The sequence below is a fragment of the Varanus komodoensis genome, unplaced genomic scaffold (assembly GCF_004798865.1).
Source record: "Varanus komodoensis strain SLA01 unplaced genomic scaffold, ASM479886v1 scaffold46_3, whole genome shotgun sequence".
Lineage (NCBI taxonomy): Eukaryota > Metazoa > Chordata > Lepidosauria > Squamata > Varanidae > Varanus > Varanus komodoensis.
The window spans coordinates 1,637,657-1,661,124 of NW_025336044.1; the positions used below are offsets into that span (position 1 = coordinate 1,637,657).

The 23,468-nt window shown below is 54.1% G+C and overlaps 1 protein-coding gene across 8 annotated transcripts in view; it reads left to right on the forward strand.

The window, feature by feature from the left end:
• Positions 1–23,468, forward strand: part of CHD2 (chromodomain helicase DNA binding protein 2) — an 80,982-nt gene that overhangs the window by 28,937 nt on the left and 28,577 nt on the right. For all 8 annotated transcript variants that reach the window (XR_006416171.1, XM_044445076.1, XM_044445078.1 and 5 more), the window contains 18 exons: positions 895–956; positions 1,814–1,939; positions 2,647–2,796; positions 4,083–4,216; positions 5,420–5,645; positions 5,807–5,907; positions 7,578–7,622; positions 8,184–8,359; positions 9,927–10,051; positions 11,295–11,511; positions 12,633–12,722; positions 14,206–14,396; positions 15,498–15,686; positions 16,585–16,747; positions 18,467–18,619; positions 19,396–19,467; positions 21,654–21,803; positions 22,787–22,935. Coding sequence is in view for 7 of the 8 variants with exons in the window: in XM_044445076.1 (XP_044301011.1) it covers positions 895–956; positions 1,814–1,939; positions 2,647–2,796; positions 4,083–4,216; positions 5,420–5,645; positions 5,807–5,907; positions 7,578–7,622; positions 8,184–8,359; positions 9,927–10,051; positions 11,295–11,511; positions 12,633–12,722; positions 14,206–14,396; positions 15,498–15,686; positions 16,585–16,747; positions 18,467–18,619; positions 19,396–19,467; positions 21,654–21,803; positions 22,787–22,935 (2,519 nt within the window). In the remaining variant the exon portion in view is untranslated. The remainder of the gene's footprint in view (positions 1–894; positions 957–1,813; positions 1,940–2,646; positions 2,797–4,082; positions 4,217–5,419; positions 5,646–5,806; positions 5,908–7,577; positions 7,623–8,183; positions 8,360–9,926; positions 10,052–11,294; positions 11,512–12,632; positions 12,723–14,205; positions 14,397–15,497; positions 15,687–16,584; positions 16,748–18,466; positions 18,620–19,395; positions 19,468–21,653; positions 21,804–22,786; positions 22,936–23,468) is intronic.

Consider the following 23,468-nt stretch of genomic DNA (forward strand, 5'->3'; position numbering starts at 1 on the left):
GGACATGGAGCCGTCTGCCGTGATGCCGCCTCGAGAATCCACGGTGCTGAATCTTGGCATCGCAACTGTTTTCAACATTGCTGTGCTGGGTGCCTCACAAATCAGCGTCTTTGTTGGGGCCACTGCGCAACGCCGGGCATTGGAGCGTGGTGGAGCAAGCCGGCCAGACGTGTGTGCGCCCTCTGTGGTGTAAGACCCCACCCCATAGAGGAGGAGGATCCTCGCGTGAACTGAACCACCCAGTTTCTCTCTAATTGCCCTACAGAGACTCTGCTGGGCATCTTCTTGCTGGATTATTTATTTAGTGGTTTTATTTAAACCTTTTCTATCCTGTCATTTTTTCTAGTAATCTCACGAGGGTTTACAGCAATGAGATTAGCTTGTGAGCCTGAAGGACCCCATGGTCTGTAGGCTCAAACTTGAAGCCTCTGCTTCTCCAGGCAGAGGCGAAAGCTCTGTCTGAAACCCTGGAGAGCCACTGCTGCCAGTCCGCGTCTGCAGTACTGGGCTGGATGGAGCCAAGCGTCCTGCAGCGTAAAGCCACTCCCGATATTCCTAGGAAGCCACGCATCCCACTCTTCCTCTCTTTAGTTTCTGCTTTTGGTTTCTTGTTGGGCACTTGTCACTCCACCGTTTGTACATCTTTGGTGCAGCTGGGCTTTTCCAAAAGAAACTGCCGGTTTTGCCGGCACCAGAGGCATCGCTTTGGCAGGCAGCGTGTGCCTAGTCACGCCGAGCGCACCCCAGCGTCTTGTCCGTGTGGCGCAGTGTTGCCATGTGGGTGTGAGCGATTGTGCGTCTGATTTCCTTGCACTGGCTGGGCGTGGAGAGCGGGAAACGCCTGCCCCACCCACCCTCATTGGCTGTTCTCCTTCCTCTCTCCTTTCGTTTAAGGGAAATAGCGAGTCTGAGAGCGAAAGCCCCAAAAGAAGAAGCCAGAAGCAAGTGAAAAAAGCGTAAGTTTGGAGAAATGTGCCTTGTTTCCGAAGAAAACGTGGGCTCTGTTTTTGGGAAGAATTCTCACCTGTGTGGGATACTTCTGAGGTTCATTGCCCCCCGCTTTTCTGTCCTCTGAACAGGCCCATGTATGGGTTCTTTGCTTACCTGGAGCAATGACCCAACATTGTCGAACGGGGTGAGCAACCTGTGCGCCCCTCACCCTTTTTGCAAACTACCCCACATCTTCCAATTGCGTGCGCTTTGTGTGGAAGCAAAACTGCCCTCCTGGACCTCTGAGGAGCACGGTTCTGCTTCTGAACAAGGCGTGTCATCTGCGTTACCTTTCCGTGCCGGGCTGCAGGGTCTGTCGCGGCGCGTTTGGCACCGTTCGGTGCGCTCTGGGGAGCGGAATCGCCCCCGGTGGCCGGGCGTTTCACACGCCCGTCTTGCTGGGCTGCCTCCCGGCCTGCAGACTTGCCGGCTGCCCCTTTTGACGTTTGCAGGCCTGTCCTCTCCCTGCAGGGTCCTCCGCACGCTGCCAAGGTGGCTGGGAGGCCACGGGACGCCTGTCAGTGCAGGTCGGCGCGATGCAGGGCATTTTGGCTGACCCAGCTTTGCTCGTTCTTCTTGTAGCCCCCGTTTCGGCACACCAGTTAAAGCAGGAGGAATGCCTTTGCCTCTTGGTTCTGCCGCCCCCTTTTTCAGTGGGGAGGGGAAGGAGGAGACCCCTGAAGCAAAGGAGGAGCCCCACGGATGCACTCCTGCCTGCCTCTTCTCCTCTCCTGGTCAGACCCTGAGCCGCCAGTTAAAGACCAGTAACGCTGGTGACAATAGGGATAATAATGGCCTCGGGCCGTTCTGCTTGCAAAACTAGAGACAAGTGGAAGAGGGAGTGCTCCGGGGATGATGACGAGGATGAGGATGGGCAGGAGCAAGGCACCAGTGCGGAAAGCGAGGCGGAGCAGAAGAAAGTGAAGGCCAGGAGACCGGTGCTCAGGAGGTGAGAGGGACTGGGAGGGGTCCTCCTCGGGGTTGCCACCCCCGCGGCTCCTGCCCCTTTTTGGCTCGCTTGGCGTACGGATGTTCAGCAAGAGGGCATTTTCCCAGCCTGACATAAAGCAAGGGGGAAAATGCCGCCCGCTGCGTTTCTGCAGCCACTTCGCTGTCGAGAAGCCCGAGGGGGGCCAGGACCTCCAACGCGAGGACCCTCCCAAGGGGGCGCGTGGTTGATTTTGCGGCTTGGCTTTGTGGAGGGTCCTGATAGCTGTGCTTGGCCCCCCGTTTCCTCCCCACAGACCCTCCCCTGGGGGTCCATCCTGGTTTCTGTGGGGCCCAGTATACCTGTAGAGATCTCTGGTGTCCGTCATGTTCCTTACCTATTCTGACTTTTAAAATACTTTTAATTGCTTCTTTAAAAAAGCCTGGGTGTTCCCCAAGCCCCGTTCTTATTTAGGTTGAAAGGAGTGGCTTCATATTTTGGAAATCAGACCCTCAGCTTCCTCCTGGACAATTAACGTCCCTTGCAGCCGCTCCATGCTTCCTTCCGGGAAAGGAGAGTTTTGTGGCCCGCCGTGTGTCGGCCTGGGCCATCTGTTTCGTGAACGCATTCACAGTTTATGCGGCTGGCCCCAAAGGCATGTGGACCCCTGCCCCGTGTTTCGCATCCTACAAACTGCATTATATCTTCCTGTCTGTTGCTCATTTTAGAGCAGTGGGCAAAACCATTGCAAAGAAAGTGCACAAGCCCCAGCGTGGCAAGAGGCGACGGAAGACGGAATCGTCGGAGGATGAGGAGGATGAAGAAGACGATGAGGCGCCTAAAAGACAGACCCGGCGCCGAGCAGCTAAAAACGTCAGGTAATGGGGTGGGGCGTGAGCCCATGTGTCCAGGTTGAGTGTTTGGTGCCAAACCCAAATCCAGCCACCGTCTTTGCTCCTCTCAGCAAGGGTGGGAAAGTGGTCCGTCTGGCTCTGCGGGTATTTCTCTGGAGGGTGTGTGGTGGCCCAGCCTGGATCCATTTCTGGCTCCCAGTGGCTTCACGGCGGCAGCAACCAAATGCTCCCACCCCGCTCCTCGTGCGCAAATGCAGAAATGATGCTGCTTGTCTGGAGAAGGCCTCGGCCAACCAGGAGTGGAAGTCCCGCAGTGGGACTCCGAGGAGAAGGCGTTCCGGTGCTCAGAATGAATTCCTGGGCCCAGAATTCAGTAATTCAAAGGCAACGTCTTTTGCAAACAGCTCTGGGGGACTAGATCTCGGGGTTCTGGTAAAGATCGTGATGGATCTGGCACGCTTGGAGGCAGCTCTGCTCTTCTTCGCAGTTCCTTGGGAGCAGCTGCGGTGCGGCCGTTCGTGCCCCGAGGTTTCCACGCGGGGTTGCCTTAAGCAAAGCTCTCTGGACGGTTTTGTGTGGTGCAGAAAGCCATCCAGCGGCCACTTGCCTGACACGGGCAAGTGGGTTGTGGGCAGGGGCCCGCTTTGTCCAAATGGTCCTCTTGGAGGTATTCCAGGGGATACCAAGATGCCTCACCCCCACCCTCAATGTGACCAGAACAGGCTTTGGCTAGCTTTGTGGGTTTTTTCCGGGGGCGGGGAAGGATCTGTCTGCCGCCTTTGGAGATCCTGTTGCAGGCAGCCCCTTCAAACTGCCCCAGCATTTGGCTTTACTTTCTCACGGGCTGGGCCGCCTCTCCTGCATCCAGTCCGCGTGAGATCCGTCTCACTCTCCTGCGTGTGCGTGTCCTGACAGGGCTTCTCCGGGGCCGCGGCAGCGCCCCTTCTGAAAGGGCGATGCCTTTAACCTGCACTGCCTGTTTCTGAGCCACCTCCCCGCTGCACGCGCACACACACACACACGCGCGGACGGACGGTGCTGGCAGGATGCCTGTGCCAAAGCGTGGCCAGGTGGCTGGAGCGCTGATGCCTCCCGGTGCTTTGCAGGACATGATCGTCCAGTTCAGGGCTGGGGGAGGCGTGGCCCTTGTTCCTGGATTGTAGCTCCCATCGTCCTGCACCATGGCCTGCTAGCCAGAGCTGATGGGCACACGGTCAGAGGGACGGTGCCTGCCTGCCCTCGGCTCTGTCTCCTGGAAATGCACGGTGGGGCGGAGAACCTCACGCGGCCTCCTTTTGCCCCCGCCGCAGTTACAAGGAAGACGACGACTTTGAGACGGACTCGGACGACCTGATCGAGATGACCGGGGAAGGCACGGAGGAGCAGCAGGACAACAGCGAGACCATCGAGAAAGTGCTCGACTGGCGGGTGGGCAAGAAAGGAGGTGAGTACGGGTGCCTAGGCTTGCCCGGCCCAGCGGCACTCGCCTTGGGGGGTGGAACGCTGCAAGGGGTGGGCAGGGCAAGGGCAGGGATGCACGAGGGGCCCGGCGACGCTCGGTGGGGTGACATGGGACCGCGGCGCGAGAGGGGAGTTTCTGGCAGCCGTTCTGGGAGGCCCTCGGGAGGCTCCTGGCAGCGGCCACTTGCAGGCCAAAGGCTGTCTGAAGCACAGCGGCCTTTGCTTGCTTTCGGGAGGCGGCAGAGAGGGCGAGACGCGGCCTCCCTGGGGTGGGAGCTGCCCAGCCTGGGAGCTGCCGCCAAGCACCACCGAATGTGAGCGCTCTGCAGGGAAGGGCCTCTCCTGATGGTCGGGGGGACCTGGCAGAGATGTGCGGTCCTTCGGCGTCCCGGTTGCGAGCCGCACGGGGCGTTGTAAGTCTGAAGCAGCACCTGCACGGTGGCCAGCGGTGCTGCCGGGGCCAGGGGCTCGCATGCTCCCTGCGGCTGGCCCGTCAATGCTGCGGCCACGCCGTTCTGGGCCAGCCACAGCTTGGGAACAGTTTTCGGGGCAGCCCTGCCTGGAGCACGTTTCTGCATTGCAGCAGGGGCGGAACGCAGACCAGCTCGGAACGTTCCGGCGGCATCAGGCCAACCTCGGCCACGCACACACACCCGCAGCACCTGCCGAGGGCCGGGCATCCTGTCTCGTGCTAGAGCCTGACAGCCGTCCGCCGGCACATTTGGCACTGACATGCCATCATGAAAATGCCTCCCAGAAAAAGTCTTGGGTGTGCGGGTGCAGTGGAGTGGGGGGAACCGCAAAGTGGAACGAGACAGTGAGCCAGTGTGGTGCAGTGATTAAGAGCGTGGGACTGAGGCTTGGGTGAGCCGGGTTCAAGTCCCCGCTCAGCCATCTGGGTAACCTTGGGCCAGTCACGGACTCTCAGCCCAGTCTACCTCACAGGGTTGTTGTGGGGGTGAGATTTTGCGCAGGAGGAGGAGGAGGATGTAAGCTGCTTTGAGTTCCTTCGAAGGATAAAAGGTGGGGTATAAATCTAATAAATAAATAAATGGAAAGTGCTCTGCGCACTCAGCAGGGACAGAACATGGATGTATAGTTGGAGGGGGAGAGACCCCAAAATGCTTCCGCACAGGAACACTCCGGTATGCATCTCAGTCAGGTCTGGTCTCTCCCCTCTCGGCAGCCACCGGCGCATCCACCACTGTGTACGCGACAGAAGCCAGCGGCGACCCCTGCGCCGACTTCGATGCGGAGAAGGAGGAAGGCGAGGCCCAGTTCCTGATCAAGTGGAAGGGCTGGTCGTACATCCACAGCACGTGGGAGAGCGAGGACTCCCTGCAGCAGCAGAAGGTGAAAGGCCTGAAGAAGCTGGAGAACTACAAGAAGAAGGAGGAGGAGGTCAAGCAGTGGTACGTCGCCCCGCCGGACTCTCTGGGGGGGGGGCTCCCGACCTGGCCTGGAATTGCGCCAAGCCCAGGGGGCCCTTTCTGCACCAGGCGGCCTTTGAAGTGAAGGCAGCTTCTGCCAGCCCCTTCTCTGCAAAGGCCCTGATCTGCCTCTTCCTGTACAGGCTGGCCAAGGTGACCCCCGAAGATGTGGAGTATTACAACTGCCAGCAGGAACTGGCCTCCGAGTTGAACAAGCAGTACCAGATCGTGGAACGAGTCATTGGTGAGAGCGATGGCTTCTTTTTGCCCCACGTGCCGTGGGTGGTGGGAGTGGGTGAGATCAATCGGTGAAACCTTCAGTGGGTCATTTGGTGGGGAAAGCCTTGAGCAATGGGGAAGCCTGCCGTCCTTTAGAGGCTGCTTCGGTTCTGATGCTGAAGGAGGTCTTGTCGGAGCTTTAGAAGATGGCGCAAGGCTGGCAGAGAAATATTTTAATGGAAAAAGTACATAAGGGAATGAAAAATAAAACTTTACTGCTAGTGTTCCTTTGAACTATAAGGATGGCTTTGGTTTGTTGAATTGATATCGTACCCCAGCCTTCTGCAGTCTGTACCTTGCAATGGTTTTGGGCTACAAATCTCATCATTCCTGTGCTGGCTGGGACTGGTGGGTGTTGTAATCCAGCACATCTCTCAGGCATCCTATTAGGGAAGGTCGCTGTCACCTATTTGAACATCTCGGAATTCTTTGCACAGCACATCTCAGTTTAGAGCACGAGTGTATCCTTATCTAGACCGAGAAAGTCCTACGGCTCCCATTTAGGGGACTTTTCCCTGCCTAATCATGTGCATAGTTGCCGCCGTAACTGGTTAATTACAGCCCAAAATTCCCCATTCCTGCATAAAACACAGGGCAAGTGTCAGGAAGGTTTGCAGAATACAAAAGGAGAGAGAAAGGACTGAAATGGAACTCGCCACGACCTGCTCAAAGAAGACTGATCAGACGCAGTGGGGACACAATGCTGACTTTGTCTTGCGGGGCAAAGAGGAGCAGTGGAGGCCTGGCATGGAGCACCTTATGAAAGGACATGGCTGGCTGGAACCTGGAATAGCAGCACTTCATGCCGCTGGTGTTTGCTCCAAGCTTGTTTATTTGTGCTGCAAAATTCGTACAGAATTTGTGCAGTTGGCTCAGTTGAAAGCAGAATTGCAACATGCTACAACATAAAACAGGACATAGGTACATCATAACCTGGCGGGCGTAGAGAGAAGATTGAGAACCAGCTAATTAGAGTAATGGAATCATAGAGCTGGAAGGGGCCTAGCAGGTCACCGGGTCCAGCCCCCTGTTTAATGCAGGACTCAAGTCTCCCATCCAGACTCTAACCAGGCCAGGCCCTGCTTAGCTTCTGAGATTAGGCAGGATCTGGCACTTCAGGCTATAGAGCACCAGATGTTAAGGGCCATATCCAAAGCAATTATTTGACCAGATTAAATGTGTCCCATGGAGCGAAGTGCTACATTCGCAGTGGTTGCTGAGATGCTCAGAAGGGAGTTAGTTGAAGTAAGCATAGCATATGTCAAAGGCACGGTTCCTAAAAACCTATTTCTGTGATTCCTTGATTTTACTTATTCAAAAAGGCAAACCATGTGCCTGGACCTGACCCAGCCAGTTCAATGAACACATACAAACAATTACTTCTTTGATCTCTTGAAGGTTCAACTTGGTTCTATCACTTTTCGAGGAATCACAGGAGCCTGCCTCCAGGGGCAAGGCTGTGATGCAGCAGTATCGTGTCGAGAAGGCTCCAAAGCCCATAGCAGGCTTGCACTGAAGCGCTTTCTCTTTTAAGCACACAGTGCGAGCTGCAAACACATTTCATGCTTCCATGTCTGTGGCGAAGGCCCTCAGTCATGAAATTAATGGATACTCTTCTGTCCTTGGTATCTGTAGCTATGAAGACCAGCAAATCGGCCACACCGGGGTCTGAATTTCTAGGTAAGCTGGCTTCTTAACATTTTGACTTGACTTGCGTACAGAAGAACAGGTCTGGTAAAAGCCCACAGAGCCCTCGTTTCAAAGCTTGCCCAGGTCGTCGTCCATCAACTGCTGCGTTGCAGCCATGCAGGGATGGTTCTTTACCATGCAAGGTTCTTTCCTATAGGTGAAAGAATGGCCCAATTGCCCTATAGTAAGGGAAACGTAACCGGTGGCCTGGTAAAGAAACCCACAAAAGCCGCTGGCCTGAGAACGGATGTCCTAGCCTGCTAGGAGGCTACGAAGCGCCGTCGGTCTGCTGGTCTTGCCCAGCCGGGTTACTCACCTGCAGGGGCTTCTGGGCTGCTTTGGGTGAACAGGCAAGGGAGGGGCTTGGGCCATTTGCGGCTTGCCCAGGAGCCCCCTGGGCTTTCGGCTTGACCTTCCCAGCTCTGCCCCCAAGATATTGCAATGGGAGAAACCAGAGGTGGAGGCTGGACTCCGGAGTTCCGAGGAATTCATCTCCCACCAAAGCAGAAGCCCCTGCTACACTGCTCCCTTGTCTCCCCGTACTGTCTGTAGCTCACAACCGCAAAACTCCCTCCAACGAGCCGGAATACCTTTGTAAGTGGATGGGGCTTCCGTACGCGGATTGTAGCTGGGAGGACGAAGCCCTGATAAGCAAGAAATTCCAGCACTGCATCGACAGCTTCAACAGCAGGAACAACTCCAAAACGATGCCTACTCGGGACTGCAAGGTAGGCCGTTCCCCCGTGCTGTCTTTAAGTCTGGTTGCTTATTTATTTGATTTGTGCTCTGCCCCCTTAGCCATAGGCTCTCCGGGCGGCTCACGGCATAGGAAGCAGCAATGAAATCAGTGAATTCAAATGACTATCACAATAGACTATAGTGACCAATGAGAGAGAGAATAAAAGTGGCACAGGACATTGATAGAATAAAATAAGCTAAAATAGAATAAGATGATATGATATAAGAGGGACTTTTCAAATTAAATATTGGCTCTGCATTGAAAAAAAGATTGGGGCTTTTTGATCATTGTACGGTGGATGATTAGCAGTTGTTTTCTGCTGTAGCAGAAAGAAGTGCCGCTTTCAGCCTGGGGAAAACTTCCTTTCCATCCCGTTCCGTAGAAGCTCTTGAGCTGTGTTTTGTTGGTGGGCAAGGTGGGTAAAGGGGTGGAACTGAGGACAGAAAGGACGGGACCCATACATTTAGCTGAAACCTTTTGGTGCCAGTAAGTAATTCTTGGCAAAGGCAATCCAGCTTTTTAGAATGGAGAAACATCTGTACAACAGCTGGGAAGCGAGCCCAGGTTGGTGGCTGGGGAAAAGGGAAAGGGGCCAGCCGAAGGAGCATGGCCACAGAGGGAATCCCCAGACCGGAGGTTCCACACCCCTGCTTTTCAGCTTGAAGACCCTCCTTGCTTTGCAAAGAAGACCCCTCCCCCCCCACACACGCACAGACACCCATTGCAGCTTGCTTGTGAGTCTTTCTTGTAGAAAATAACTCTGTGGAACTCCTGATTTAGAGTAGCATTTGAGTTCCAAACCCAGCTTCCTTCTCTACCTCAGGCCAAGTGCATCAGTGCCTCCTTACAGCAAAACTCATTCAGTGCAACCCATGTGTACAGGGTGCTCCCCCCCTCTTTAAAATGCACAGTGGACCACCCATCCAAATCTGGAAGACGATTCCTTGAACAGGTGCAGCAAATCACCTTCCTTGTTTTATTGATTGATTGATTGATGACTGAATTCCATTTCTGTGCCACCCCATAACCCAAAGATCCTCTGGGCAGCTTACAGATGCTGCAAACAGCATATAATACAATGGATAAAACAGATAAAAACGGTACAACTAATAGGTTGTAAACCTCTCACACAATCAAATTATAATAGCACTCACAGCATGAGAAAATACAATCTGTAAATTAGCAGCCAAAAATTAAATTAATAACTGACAACAAAATGTAAATTACACATTGAATGAATTCAATAATAAAGTGATAGTGTCAGCATTCACTATAGAAAGCCGGCCCTTCAAGCTGTGGCAGGTCTCCACTGGATGCTTGCCAGCTCACCTAGGACAGCTATTCCATGTGCTCCAAAAGGCGCCTTCATTATCCTCGTTTCTGGCAGGTGCCATCTCAGCAGAGATGCACCTCCATGATCACAAAAGAGGGGCTTGGGGCACTCTCGGTTCACTGCCAATTCCAGGGTGGTATATGAAAAGGCCCCGAGCACTGAGCCTTTCAACTCTTGTGGCTTTCTTCGGTCGGCTTGAGAGTCTATGAACTTTCTGTCGTAGGTGCTGAAGCAAAGACCGCGGTTTGTGGCCCTGAAGAAACAGCCTTCCTATATTGGTGGCGAGAACTTGGAGCTCCGAGATTATCAGCTGGAAGGCCTCAACTGGCTCGCTCACTCATGGTGCAAGTAGGTGAAAGAGGGGCTTCACCAGCGCTGCTGTGAATGGAATGGGGACCCTCCAGCCCGGGAATAAAGCATCGTGTTTCCGTGCTCCTTTGCCGTGGAAAAGCCACACTGTGGTTTATTAACCTCCAGGATGTTAACGGGGACTGGCAGGTATTCACATATAATGCCGGTCCTCTACCGGTTGCAATGGCTGCCAGTTGAAGTGTGGGCTCAGTTTAAGGTGCTGGTATTAACCTATAAAGCCCTAAATGGCTTGGGACCAGGATACCTGAAGGAGCATCTTTTCCCGACATGCCCTCCTGCCCCTTAAGATCTGCAGCAGAGCCCCTTCTCCGGGAGCCCTCCCTGAAGGAGATTAGGAGGGTGGCTACCTGGAAAAGGGCCTTCTCTGTGGTGGCACCCCGATTGTGGAATACACTCCCCAGAGAGGTTCATCCGGCACCAATGTTATATTCTTTCTGGCATCAGGCTAAAAGCTTTTCATTTCCCCATTGTTTTAATGTTTAATTGATTTTAACTGGGGTTTTATTATTTCAATTATTGGATGCTGTGCTATTTTGTTTTTTCTTACTCGTTTTAGTGTAAGCCCGAGACACCAGTGGGGAATGGGGGTAGCAAAGTTTTTAATAAATTAATAAATAAATAAACCACAAACAATCCAGGAAGAGAATCTCTGGTTTGTTGCTGGGTTGTGCACTGTGGACCATGTACCATGGACTGTTATCTCACCTGGGTTCAGACAGCACATTTCAACAGCCACCCACAGTTCAACACAGCCCATGCTCAGCCTCCCCTGAATGGGGGTTACCGTATTATTTGAACCCGGGCAATAATGAGCCTGATCTGAGTGGGCACAAAACAGTTTCAGAGGTTCCCATGGACCTACTCCTCAGAAACACTTATTTTTCCAACCGCATGACTGGGGAATCGGAAAAATCCTTTGGCCTTCTCGATGCTATCCAGTGGGCCATAGGACTGGGCTGTTGGCCTTCATCTTATCTGAGAACGGAGCTTGAAGCTTCAAGCAGAATTCTGGCTGCTTTTCTTACTGAAACGGATCCTTCCTCACTTCCTCCCCCTTTCCTGAAAAGTTGATTGGCACAGGCTTGTGTTATATGAGTTGTCTTTCCATCCGTGGCACGCCTGTTCGTCAAACATTTCCTAGGCACAGGGTGGGCTTGACGTTAATGGGGAGCCAAGGGCTGGTGTGGCTGGAGCTGCCACCTTTCCTCTGTCTTTCTAGGAACAACAGTGTCATCCTGGCAGATGAGATGGGCTTGGGGAAGACCATCCAGACCATCTCCTTTCTCTCCTACCTCTTCCACCAACATCAGCTGTACGGCCCTTTCCTGATAGTGGTCCCTTTGTCAACATTGACGTCGTGGCAGAGAGAATTTGAGATCTGGGCCCCAGAGATAAACGTTGTGGTTTACATAGGAGATCAGATGAGCAGAAACGCTGTGCGTAAGCTAAAGCCAAGGAAGCGCGGTGATGGAAGCGGGCAGTGGGGTAGCCATTTGGGGTGGGCTTTTGTCTAAAGTTGTGGGCATCTCTTGGCAGCCCAGGGAAGGATCTCTGTATCAAGCAGGCTCCTGTGTTCTTCAACAATTGCAACTTCTCCTGAGGACTAGAAGCTTTAAAGCTCTTCTCCTTCAAAAAGCTGAACAAAAAGCAAAGAAACTTTAAGTGCACAGGGTGCATTTTTATGTGCAAAGGGGAGGCAAAATACTTAGCGAGGGAGGCTGGGATCCTTGGGCAGGGGCCCTGTACCACATCTGGTTACTTGAGCAATGCATCAGTCATGTTATAAGAGGGTTTTGCTCTGGGATCTGCTTCCCACAAGAGGAGAGGACTTTTGGGTTCTCTGCATTCCCCTGCGATCAAGCTCATCCCACTCAGGGTGACCTAACAGCCATGATTTGGGGGCTGGAGGGGCTGCTGTGGGAAAGGGGGGGGGGCTCTTCTGTTGCACATTTGATCCAACTTGCATCTGGATCCAAGTCAATGGAGCAGATTTATGTTATGTTCAGCCACAAAGTCATGCCCGACCCCTCGCGACCCCACGGACAACATTCCCCCAGCCCCTCCTGTCCTCCTCCATCCCTTGGAGTCCCCCCAAGCCCACCCCCACCGCCCCAGTGACCCCATCCAGCCACCTCATCCTCTGTCGCCCCTTCTCCTTTTGCCATCAATCGTTCCCAGCATCAGGCTCTTCTCCAGGGAGTCCTTCCTTCTCATGAGGTGGCCAAAGTATCTGAGCTGCAGCTTTAGTACCTGACCTTCCAAAGAGCAGTCAGGGCTGATCTCCTCCAGGACTGACTGATTCAGTCTCTTTGCAGTGGAGCAGATAATTGGTGCTTAAGTCAACCCCCAGCCAGCCCAAACCCCAGATGGGTCGTACACCTGCCCAGGCAGCTTGAAACCTCAGTTCATGTGTACCAGCCTTCCCCAGCCTGGTGCCACCCTGATGTATTGGACTACAGTGGCCATCATCCTCGGCCACGTGCCAAGAGAGTAGCGTCTTGCTTTCCTTACACACCGCTGGGGAACTCTGACGTGCAGCTCTCTCTCTCTCCATCAGATCCGTGAGTACGAGTGGGTCCATGCGCAGACCAAGCGGCTGAAGTTCAATGTACTCATCACCACATATGAGATCCTCTTGAAGGACAAGGTGCGTGTGGCGGCATGGGAGGGATGCGGAGGGCAAAGCCGAGTTTGGGGCGCATGAGCAGAAGTATGGCTTCCAAATCACGAGAAGGAGCGGTTCCCCTGCGCGCCTCACTAGGCAGACCTCACCTGGAATCCTGTGCCCAGTTCTGGGCACCAAGATTTAAGCAAGATGCAGCTAATGAGAAAGGGTCCAGCGGAGGGCAACAGAAATGATCCAGGGTTTGGAAACACTGCCCTGTGAGGAGAGGCTGAGAGAACTGGGCATGTTCAGCCGCGAGAAGAGGAGACTGAGGGAGGACATGCTGTCCCTCTAGAAGTCCCTCAAAGGCTGCCACAAAGAGGAAGTCCAAGGTCTCTTCTCACTGATTCCAGAGTGCAGGACATGGAAGAATCATTTCAAGTTGCGACAACCCAGGTTCAGGCTGGACATCAGGAAAAGCTTCCTCACTGTCAGAGCAATACGGCAGTGGAACCAGCTGCCTGGAGAGGTGGGGGGGCTCTCCCACCCTGGAGACATTCAGAAGAAACTGGACAGCCACCTGAGTGGATGGTGTGACTTGGTGTCCTGCAGCAGCAGGGGGTGGACTCGATGGCTTCATGGCCCCTTCCGACTCTTCCATGAATCCACGCTGGGGTGACCATCTGACGCGTTCCCCAGGTTGGGCTCCCCAGTTTCTGCTCGCCTCGTTGCAACCCTGCGTCCGAGTCCCTGGCAAGAGCACCCGTCCTGTCGCTCACCAGGAACTGGGTCCTGCACATCCTCTGCTGCGTGTGACGTGGAAGAAGGTCCCCAGCGGGGCAGCCTTCCTGCCATGAGGACTCGCAGGCTTCCTCTCAGCTCGGCTCGTTTTCTGCAGCCAGGCCAAGCCCGAGAGGGAGGCCACGAATGCTGGCGGGATGGACTGACTCATGGAGCTTTGTCAGAACACTAGGCCAGGGCAGGGATGCGCCTCTCCCAACGGAGTGGGAAAGATTTTTTTCTGGATTGTCCACCCTAGTCTGCCATGACCGTGTCCGTTTGGTACTGTATCTGCGCAGCTCCTGGCAGAAATATTTGGGACCAAGTAACTGTTGCAAAGGCAATGTGCTTCCTTATTAAATGTGATCCATCGCTGCAGCATTTCCTCCCTTTAATTTATTCAACTCCTGGCTTTTAACTTTGCAAGGAACCCAGTCCATTATTTTCCTCCTCCTCTCCTCCTTATTTTCCTTTTTATCCTCACAACATCCCTGCAAGGTAGGTTAGGCTGAGAATTGGCGACTGGCTCAAGGTCACCCAGGGAAACTCTGGCTGAGTGGGAACAACAGCCTGGACTGCACATCTTAAAATCCTTTCTGGAATATTTTGCATCGCAGTGATGTTTTGCAGCTGGTGTGCAGAGCTTCCTCGGCAAAAATAGAAAGTTCCTGGGGCTAGTTGTAGAAAGGCTGTGAATCTCCACGGATGGCAAGGCTGAGTGCTGACATTTTGCTTCTTCTTGCAGACGGTTCTGGGAAGCATTAACTGGGCCTTCCTGGGTGTGGACGAAGCACATCGCTTGAAGAACGACGACTCCTTGTTGTACAAGACGTTGATTGACTTCAAGTCTAACCACCGGCTGCTCATCACCGGGACTCCGCTGCAGAATTCCCTCAAAGAGCTCTGGTCCCTGCTGCATTTTATTATGCCGGAGAAGTAAGCCTCCTTCCTGTTTTGGAAACTGACATTTGGCCGTAGGACCAGCTGCTCCTCCTGTAGCGCAAATGCAGGGCTGATGGGATGAAGCACACAGGTTTTGCACCAACAGGCGTGCAAACATTAGGGAGATGCTGGGTCACGCACGTTGTGAGAGGGAGCCATGTAGGGGTGTGCGGATTTTATTTAATTTGTTCCATGTGTCTTTAGCAGCTTGTCAAATGTCTTTTGTTCCATTGTCATGATGGCATTGCACTTTGCATGTTTGTTTATAAATGTGCTTTTAAGTGAATGTGTGCTTGCACTAATCTGCTTTAGCACACACCTCTCCAAGGAGTAAACCAAATGGGGTGTGGAATCCATGCAAGTCAGAAAAGGCCGGTCTGTTGTAGAATTTGCAAGCCACAGTCATGGAAATCCATTTTCATACGCGGTAGATCCCCCTGACCTTTCTTGTGCCAGGGAACTGCAGTGTTGGATAATTCAGTGCAGTCACTTGAATGTTCAGTCCCTTTCTTAGCTAGAAAAATGGATCGTTGAACCTGAGACCGAGAGCAAAGCTTTCGGAGTACACAGACGATGGCGGATGAGTGGCCCACACCCTGATATGTAGGCGCTGGGCATGGGCGGAGTGCCAAGCAGCTTTGAAGGGCCAGATTTGCACATCTTGCAAGATTTCTTGCTCTTCCTAGAGCTCCTGGCCTCTGCCAGTGCTGTGCTGAAGAATAAAAGGTCGGAGAAGGACACCATAGACGCCAATGCACGAAAGGTTGTGGCATTCAGCTCTTTGTAGCTTGCATTATGAGGTTCCTTGGGCAGGGTGTGTGTGCGTGTGCGTGCAAATGTGAGGAAGAAAGTGAGCACACACAGTGTGTAAAGCTAGCTAGCTCATCACCTTTTCCCTGATGTCTCCCAAACCTCCCCCCCCCCGCACTTCCCCACCTTGCAACCACTCTGCATTCTTGCCAAAAGCGAGCTACACCAAACGCCTCTTTTCCAAACCTGCGAAATATTCATCAAGCATTTCAGTATTTTAGGAGGAAAGGGAGGTTGGAATGTTTACCGCCCATGCATCTCACCGTACCTCTTTTCGACCACCAGGTTTGAGTCCTGGGAGGAATTTGAAGAGGACCACGGGAAAGGGCGGGAGAACGGCTACCAGAGCCTGCACAAGGTCCTGGAGCCCTTCCTGCTGCGTAGGGTGAAGAAAGACGTGGAGAAGTCCCTGCCGGCCAAAGTGGAACAGATTCTCCGGGTGGAGATGTCTGCCCTCCAGAAGCAATATTATAAGTAGGTGCCCTGCAGGGATACGACGTTGTGCCCAGAAAGCGTGGATCGATCGGTGTGCAATGGGAACTGGGGGCCACAGGGCCTGGGTTCTTCCCCATTGAAAAAGGCCACCTGGCGTGGGACTCACTCTGGCTTCGCTTTTGGCCAAGGGAAGTCTTGGAATTTTCCCTGTTTCAGCATGCCGTCTGGAGCAGTCTGTCTTTCCCTCTGCAAAGACGGAATGACGTTGACTTCCCCCGCATCTGCCGGGAGGGATGTGCTCGCTCTCACCCTCGGGATGTCCCCAGCCACAGCTCTGCTTGCAGCTAGCTCTCTGAGCCACTCATTCTCATCCAGAGGATGTGCGAGCGAGAAGTCCCCCTGCTCAGGGCCCTCCGGAGAAGGGCGTGCTTGCTCCTCACACCCTCCCTATCCTAGCGGTAAGCAGCCATTCCAGCCCTTGGCCAGGGGGCATGGCTGGTGCAGGGCTGCGGTTGTGCACACGCGTGTGCCCACGAACACCCCACCCCCAGTGAAACGGACTGCTCTTGGCTTGCTTCACCCTTCTGCCCTCCACCCTGCTAACCAGATGCCCTTTCCTCGCGGTTGCTTCCTGCACGGAAAGGGCCCCGTGTTGCCTCCCAGTTTAGGTAAAACTAAGTGTCTCGAGTTGGAAATCCAGGAGACACCTTACAGGCAGCCTGGAGTGATCTTGCACTGGGCTGCTTGGAGAGCACGCCAGGTTAAGGTGGCCTCCGGCAACAGGTGGATCGAAAGCCCGAATCGCCTTCCCAGTTGCCCCATGTTGAACCTCTGCAAACTTGCTGCCATTTCTGCCCTGCGGTTCTGATTCTCTCCCCACCCGGAAGCCTTGCGGCAGATCTCAACAGAGCATCCTTTCCTTTCCGTGTGGCTGCAGGTGGATTTTAACCAGGAACTACAAAGCCCTCTCCAAGGGGGTCCGAGGGAGCACGTCCGGCTTCCTGAACATCGTGATGGAGCTGAAGAAATGCTGCAATCACTGCTTCCTGATCAAGGCCCCCGAGGAGAACGAGAAGGAGAACAGCCAGGAGATGCTCTTGGTGGGTGCTCGGGTGTGGATCGGACGCTTGTGTGTGGTTCTGAGGTGGCACTGGGTCGGATGGGCCTCGTGAAGGGAGCCCAGAGTGGCGATCCTGCAAGGAAGGCCTTTCTCTGCGCCATTTCAAACCCAGCGAGCTTAATAGTTGACTGACCAGCGAGTTGCGGGTTAAGGAAGTGACGGTCCCTGGCATCCGATGTGTCCATAGCCCGGGGTCTCCATGTCAAGGGCCTGGGTACCACGGGAAGCCACGGCACTGCATGCATCTCCTGAATTTTAGTTTTCTTCTTAGTTTACACACACACACACACACACACACACACACACACACACACACACACACCTGGTAGCTTGTCACACTGCAGAGGCAGAGGGCTTTCCTCCAGCCCCGTCTTCATCCGAGTTAAATAAAAGAGTCCTGTTTCAGGACTCATTTCCTACTTCTACCATGCACTTAGGCCCTTGGGCAGGTTATTTCCATCTGCGTCTCCCCAGCTTGCCTTCGGAGACATCAGCGTCATGTGCTTGGCCGGCCGCACCAGCCCTGGGCAAACCCCATCCTTGTGGCAGCTGCTTTGGCAAAGTGCTCCAAAACAATTGAGGTTCCGGAGGTGCCCGCTGACTGGAGGAGCTTGCAAAACCACCCATTTTGATGGTTTGGAACAACGAGGGCAATCCTAGCCGTGTTTAGCCAGGAAACGGCCCTTGAATTCCCAGCCTTCCTTGGCCAGCATGACTAGCTGGGAAATGCTGGGAATTCAAGCCCCTTTTCTTAGCTCAGCACGCTCAGCATCGCATTCTTAATGGCTTTGTGGTTGGGGGACCAGTCCATGGCTATTTCTGCGGCCGGAAGTTCCCTAGTGAGAGATGAAACATCTGGGAATAGCAGATGGGGAGCTGGGCGGAGCACAGTGTCTCAGCTTCCCAGAGGCATCTGGCCAGCTGTTGGGCAAAATCGGATGCTGCGATAAATGGACACTTCCTCCAGTGTGGCAATTTATTTATGAGTATTTATGCATGCATGCATGTATTGGCATTCTAACCAGTTCTATTAGCCACACGGCTCCCTGGTGGGTTGCCACAACATCTGTTGCGTACAGTGGTGGCCACTGTGTTAGCTCGCAGGGACAGGAATAGACGAGGCGGTGGTGATGCGGCCAGCTTATTCAAATACAGAGGCAATGAGTGGCGCTGCCCTTTCCAGCTGTTGCTGGTTTTGATTCCTTCCTCAGGCTTGGCCTGCAAAACAATGCATGGATCGAAAAACAAGTGGCCAAACATCCCAGAGCTGATAAGATCAGCGCTGCTTTCACCGGAGAAGAGGGGTTGAACCAGTGCTGCCACTGAGTCGTGAACCACGTGATTTCAGCGTGGCACGTGGTCACTCCTCCAGAGAAGGATTGGCACGAGGCGGAGAAATGGCTGACAGTGAAGCTGATGGTGATGCATTTGTACAGTGCTTTTAAGTGTTGCAAGCGCTGCACGTTCTCCGGCTGAGTGCCACCCGGCCCTGTGGCATTATGCCCGTTTCACAGATGGGGATGGGCAACTGAGGCCACAAGAATGAGAGGGAGAGCAGCTGGCCAAGCATTCCTTCCTCAGCTCCTCACAGAGCTGAGATTCAAAGGGGGGACTTCCAACGGGTAGCCCAGCCTCTCGGCTGCTCCGCTGCATCGACGTTGGAAGCGCTCCGTGCCAATGCCGCCTGTGTTCTCTTCAGTCGTTAATCAGGAGCAGCGGGAAGCTAATCCTCCTGGACAAACTGCTGACTAGGCTGCGGGAGAGGGGCAACCGAGTCCTCATCTTCTCCCAGATGGTGAGGATGCTGGACATCTTGGCAGAGTACCTGGCCATCAAGCACTACCCTTTCCAGGTGAGGATGGGCACGGTGGGTGGAGCTTGGCTGGAGGTGGCGCGGGGAGCTCGGCATGACCTTTAGGGGCTCGGTGTGGGCCTGTCTGGGTGGGAGACCATCTGCCCCGTGCTTGTGCCCCTCCGAGCCCCGGATGGACAAGCAGAGCCTCACGGTGAGGAACACGTGCGCGGCCAGGGACGCTCAGAACGGGGTGGGGTCACTGACTTCTCGGAGGCTACACTGAGTGGGGAGGTTTGCAGAAGAGGCGGCCCTTGAAAGGCACCGCGGATGTGTGGAGGGGGTCCGCTGCCCTCGGCCTGGCCTCGGTGGATGCAGGAAACTGCCTCAGTACCCACCGGGAGTTCCGGTTCCTCCTGCCCAGCCACCTCTCTTGCATGGCAGAAGCCCAGCTGGGTTCCCCCGCTTTGCCTCGCTGCATCAGAGCCCGACCTGAGGATGCGGGGGTTGGACCTGGCCCTGCAGGACTGAAGTCCTGCCCAGCCACTGGGCTCACCTTGCCCCTCGCTCTGCTCGGCCCCATGTTCCCCTGGCCCAGAGCCTGTAACAGGAGCTGCAGTCACCTGGTGCTGGCTGAGGCAGCCAGAGCGCCTTCCCCTGCAGCGGCACGGTTATTTTTAATTGCTGTTATTTTTAAAGTGCCACTTTGCTCCTAGCCGGAGGGAGCAACACTGGGGCGGGGGCTGACTTTCCGGAGGCGCAGCAGCCCCCTCCCCGGCCGGGGGGGCCATGATTCTGCAAGAGCCCTCCTGCTCAGCTGCCCTTTCTCTCTGCAGCGCTTGGACGGCTCCATCAAAGGCGAGATCCGGAAGCAAGCACTGGATCACTTCAACGCAGAAGGCTCGGAGGTACCGCGTGGCCCGTGTGGGGGAAGACAGGGCGGGGGGCCGTGGTGGCGTGGCCGAGGGGAAGCCGTGGGGCTTGGGTGCCAGAGTGCGCTTGCCTGGCAGCCGGAGACTCTCTTTGCAAGTGTGTGGGGGCCTGAAAGTTTGGGGCTTCTGGTAAAAACCTCCGGGGTGAGACCTGCTCCCTCCTTCCAGTCCCGGCTCCTGTTGTAACCCAGCTAGAGAAACACGATCTCCTTCTTGGCTGTCACCCGAACAGGGCTGGCCTTGCCTGCATCGGGAAGGGAAGGCTGGGAGAAGAAAGACACGGGCAGCGGGCACGGCTTCTGCAAGGCCTCTGCTGTTTGGTTGCCAGTGGGAGTCCAAGACACTTCCCAGTGCGCCCTCAGGGACGTGCATTCGGAGCTAAGCCCCCCTGTGTTTACATGGAAGTGTGTCCTGGATTGCAGTGGGGCGTTCCATCAACAAACGATCCATTAAATGAGCATGAGAGAGAAAACAGAAAGGCAGAGGAACATGGGCCGTGCCCCACATACCGGCCTGTTGTTGCCTGGGGTTCTGGTTGCTAATGATTAAGTCTTACAAATAATTAAGCCTTATGAAAGCCATTTCCACCTTTTGGAATGGAGAGAGGCTGCCCAACGACCACCGGAAGAACATTAAGCCACGGTGGGGTGTTGTCCTTTTTTTTTTTTTTTTAGAATTTTTTATTAAAGTTTTAAACTAATACTAAAAACATCAATTCTCACATACATCAGATTTACTGGGTCAACCCTCTACTACATATTTTTTAACATTCTATAATCATATTCAAATCAGTTTATAATAACTTGAAAACATGTCTACATTTACGCCAGGTCCCGTTTCTCCAGCCAATTATAGAAAAAATCCCAAGTTTGATAGAAGTCAGTGTCTTCTTTCTCCTTCAATGATAAAGTCAATCTATCCATTTCTGCACAGTCCAGAATCTTTCTTAAAATCAGTTCATCGGTGGGTAGTTCCTCACTTTTCCAGTACTGAGCAAATGCAATCCTCGCCGCTGTGATTAAGTGTAACATCAAATACATTTCCTGTCTGTTAATATCTTCCGGTATGATGCCAAACAAGAAAACTTCAGGTTTAAAAGCCAAGGGTGGGTGTTGTCCTTCTGAACCTCGAAGTGCTCCGTGGGGTGGATGCGACCTTCCGGTGTCAGTTCCCTGACCACGTTTTGTGGCTGGGGTGGGCAAATTTTGTTGTGAGCCGCCCCGAGGCTTTGTTGCGATGGGGACGGCATAAAAATGTTTTAAACAAATAATAAATAAATAAATGTGACCTGCCAGATGTGTCAGCCTGCAGCTCCCGGCATCTCTCACGGCTGACTGGCGGCTAGGATGGGTGGGAATGGCAAGCTGGAAACCTCTGGCTCTGGCTGCATTCCTCTGCTTCGCATTGTGTCTTTCAAGAAGCTGTCTTCCCAAGGAGGCCTGGGCCAAAGGCAGCGGCCTGGACCGCATCTCCGCTGGAGAGAATGTGCCAAGGGGCAGGGGCACACTTGAAGGGGGCGGCTCACCTTTGGCCCTTTGCGCAGCGACTGGTATTAATAATGCTGGTTTACAAATCAGCGAATCAGTCCAAGGTGAGATGTACCAAGTGCAGAAGGCCGGCCAGGTCATTTTGGCACCTGAGGCAGGAAATTCCACGAGTGCCCCTGCTCGGGCTGCCCCTGGCATTAGAGACACAGCGGCAGTGACCCACCGTATCTGTGTATATCCCGCCTGTTCCCAGGGACTGGGACTCGTTTGCTAACTTTTCCAGTCCACCTGCTGGAGGGCTGCCTCACTCTAATGCTCTGCCGAACGGGAGGGCCGGCCCTGAAGCCGTGTTGCGGATGGTCCTAGGTGGCTGCACAGTTAAAGAAACGTGCTGTGAACTGAGAAGCGTCCGCTTCCGGATCTTGCCCCTGCCATGGGCTTGCTCAGAGCCTTGCGCTGCATCTGCCTTTCCCTGCAACTTTGCTACTTCGGTTTGCCATCCTGGCCTGTTGCAATGGGTGTTGTGGCTTTGGCGGTTTCTCTTTGAGATCTGCCTAGATATAGCGTGAAGTACCAGTGTTTGACTTGGCTCGTGGGAGGCACGCCCCTTGGTCAGAGCAACTGCTTGGGTCAAGCACATCTGCTTAACGTGTGGCCCTCTGGTTGTGTGCCCAGGACTTCTGCTTCCTGCTGTCCACACGAGCTGGAGGGTTGGGGATCAACCTGGCCTCTGCTGACACGGTGGTGATCTTCGACTCGGACTGGAACCCCCAGAACGACTTGCAGGCCCAGGCGCGCGCTCACCGGATCGGGCAGAAGAAGCAGGTCAGGAGAACACCTGGGTGCTGGCTGGGCTGGGGGCCGCAGGTGGGCTGCTTTGGATCCACTCAGTGTTCCTGCAGACACCCCCAGTTGTGCAAACGTTCACCATGTCTGATGGAGGAGCCTCTTGGGACCCTAGGAAGAGTTGGGAAGCTGTAGGGATAGGCCTTGGGCTAAGGGGAGAGAGAAGGGACCACGCCTGCCCCCGTAGCTCTCTGGCAACCCATTTCCCTCTTGGTGCATTCATCACGGGCGCCAGTTGGATGCCACCAGGGTGCCATCCTGCATTCCTCCACTGCTTTTCAGGAGTAGATAGAATTCTGTGTCCTTGGTGGAGTTTTGGATTTTACTCTACAGTGGGTCACTGACTGGGAGGATGTGCTAAGCTACGAAAGCTGCCTGGCCTTAAGGCAGGGGGAGGAAGCTTTTTCAGCCCCAGGAGAGTCATCTTGGGAGATGCTCCCGCAGGTCATACTCCCCCAGGTGGTTGGGGAGCCACCATCTCTTTCTAGCTGAATCTCCTGCTTTTGGTCACTAAGCCTTTTAGGATGGAAGAACAAACGGGATAAAAGCTGAGAAACAAACACATGATCAGTAGTGCGGGAGCATGGGGTGGGACCCAGGAAAGGAGTGTCGCCATCATAGGCGTCCTTGAGGTCAGGACTGGGAGCCCAGGTGGGCCTCGGGCTGAGGTTCGGCCTTAAGGTCTCTGAGCCTCCATCGAGCTTCTGCAGGAGAGGAACAACAGACAAGTTGCCATGTTGGGCACATCATTTGTACAGAGATAAGACTTGGATGCGTGTGTGGCATCTTCTAAGGGCTCCATAGCTTTGGGGCCATGACTCAGAGGGCTGAGTCCCTGACCATCTCCACTTCCAAAGTTCTCAGGCATCAGAGATGGGAAAGCAGACCTCCTTTGTAGGGTCTTGGAGTCCATGACTTCACTCTGGGAATAAGGCAGCTCCATATTGTTCCTCCCCCTACAGGTGAACATCTACCGCTTGGTTACGAAGGGGACAGTGGAAGAGGAGATCATTGAACGAGCCAAGAAGAAGATGGTGCTGGACCATCTCGTGATACAACGTATGGACACTACAGGCCGAACCGTTCTGGACAACAGCTCTGGCAGATCGAAGTAAGGGGCTGAGGAGGGAAACGGAGTGGCTGGAGATGAGCTGGGACCTTCTGCAGACTTATGGTAGCAGTCTTCCTTTGGTGGACGCTTTCCTCATCCATGGAGGCTGGTACCAGACGGGGGCTCTCCCCCTGCTCGTTGCAGTTGGCAAGCTATGCAGACGCAGTGCAGCATGGAACAGAAAAGCCTCCTTCCTCCTGGTCTCGAGGCAGCCCCTGAGCCTTCGGGGCTCTCTTGTCCCCCCGCCACTGTAGGAGACGGATAGATAAGGACTGCCAAGCACCTCAGGGTAAATGTACCAGGCCTTCGCTGGTGGGTGCTGCTTGTTTGTTCTTTAGTGATGTGCTTCTTAACTGATTTGCTTCTGTGTTCAAAGCATATTTTGGTATTCTGGCATTGTTCGCTGCCTTGAATGCTACTTGCAGCAGAAAGGTGGGTTATAAAATGAACAAGCAAGCAAACAAGCTTGCTGAGCCCCCTTCCTGCTGAGGGATCACAGGGACTGGGTGCCACTGTCCGAAGAGGCAACTTTC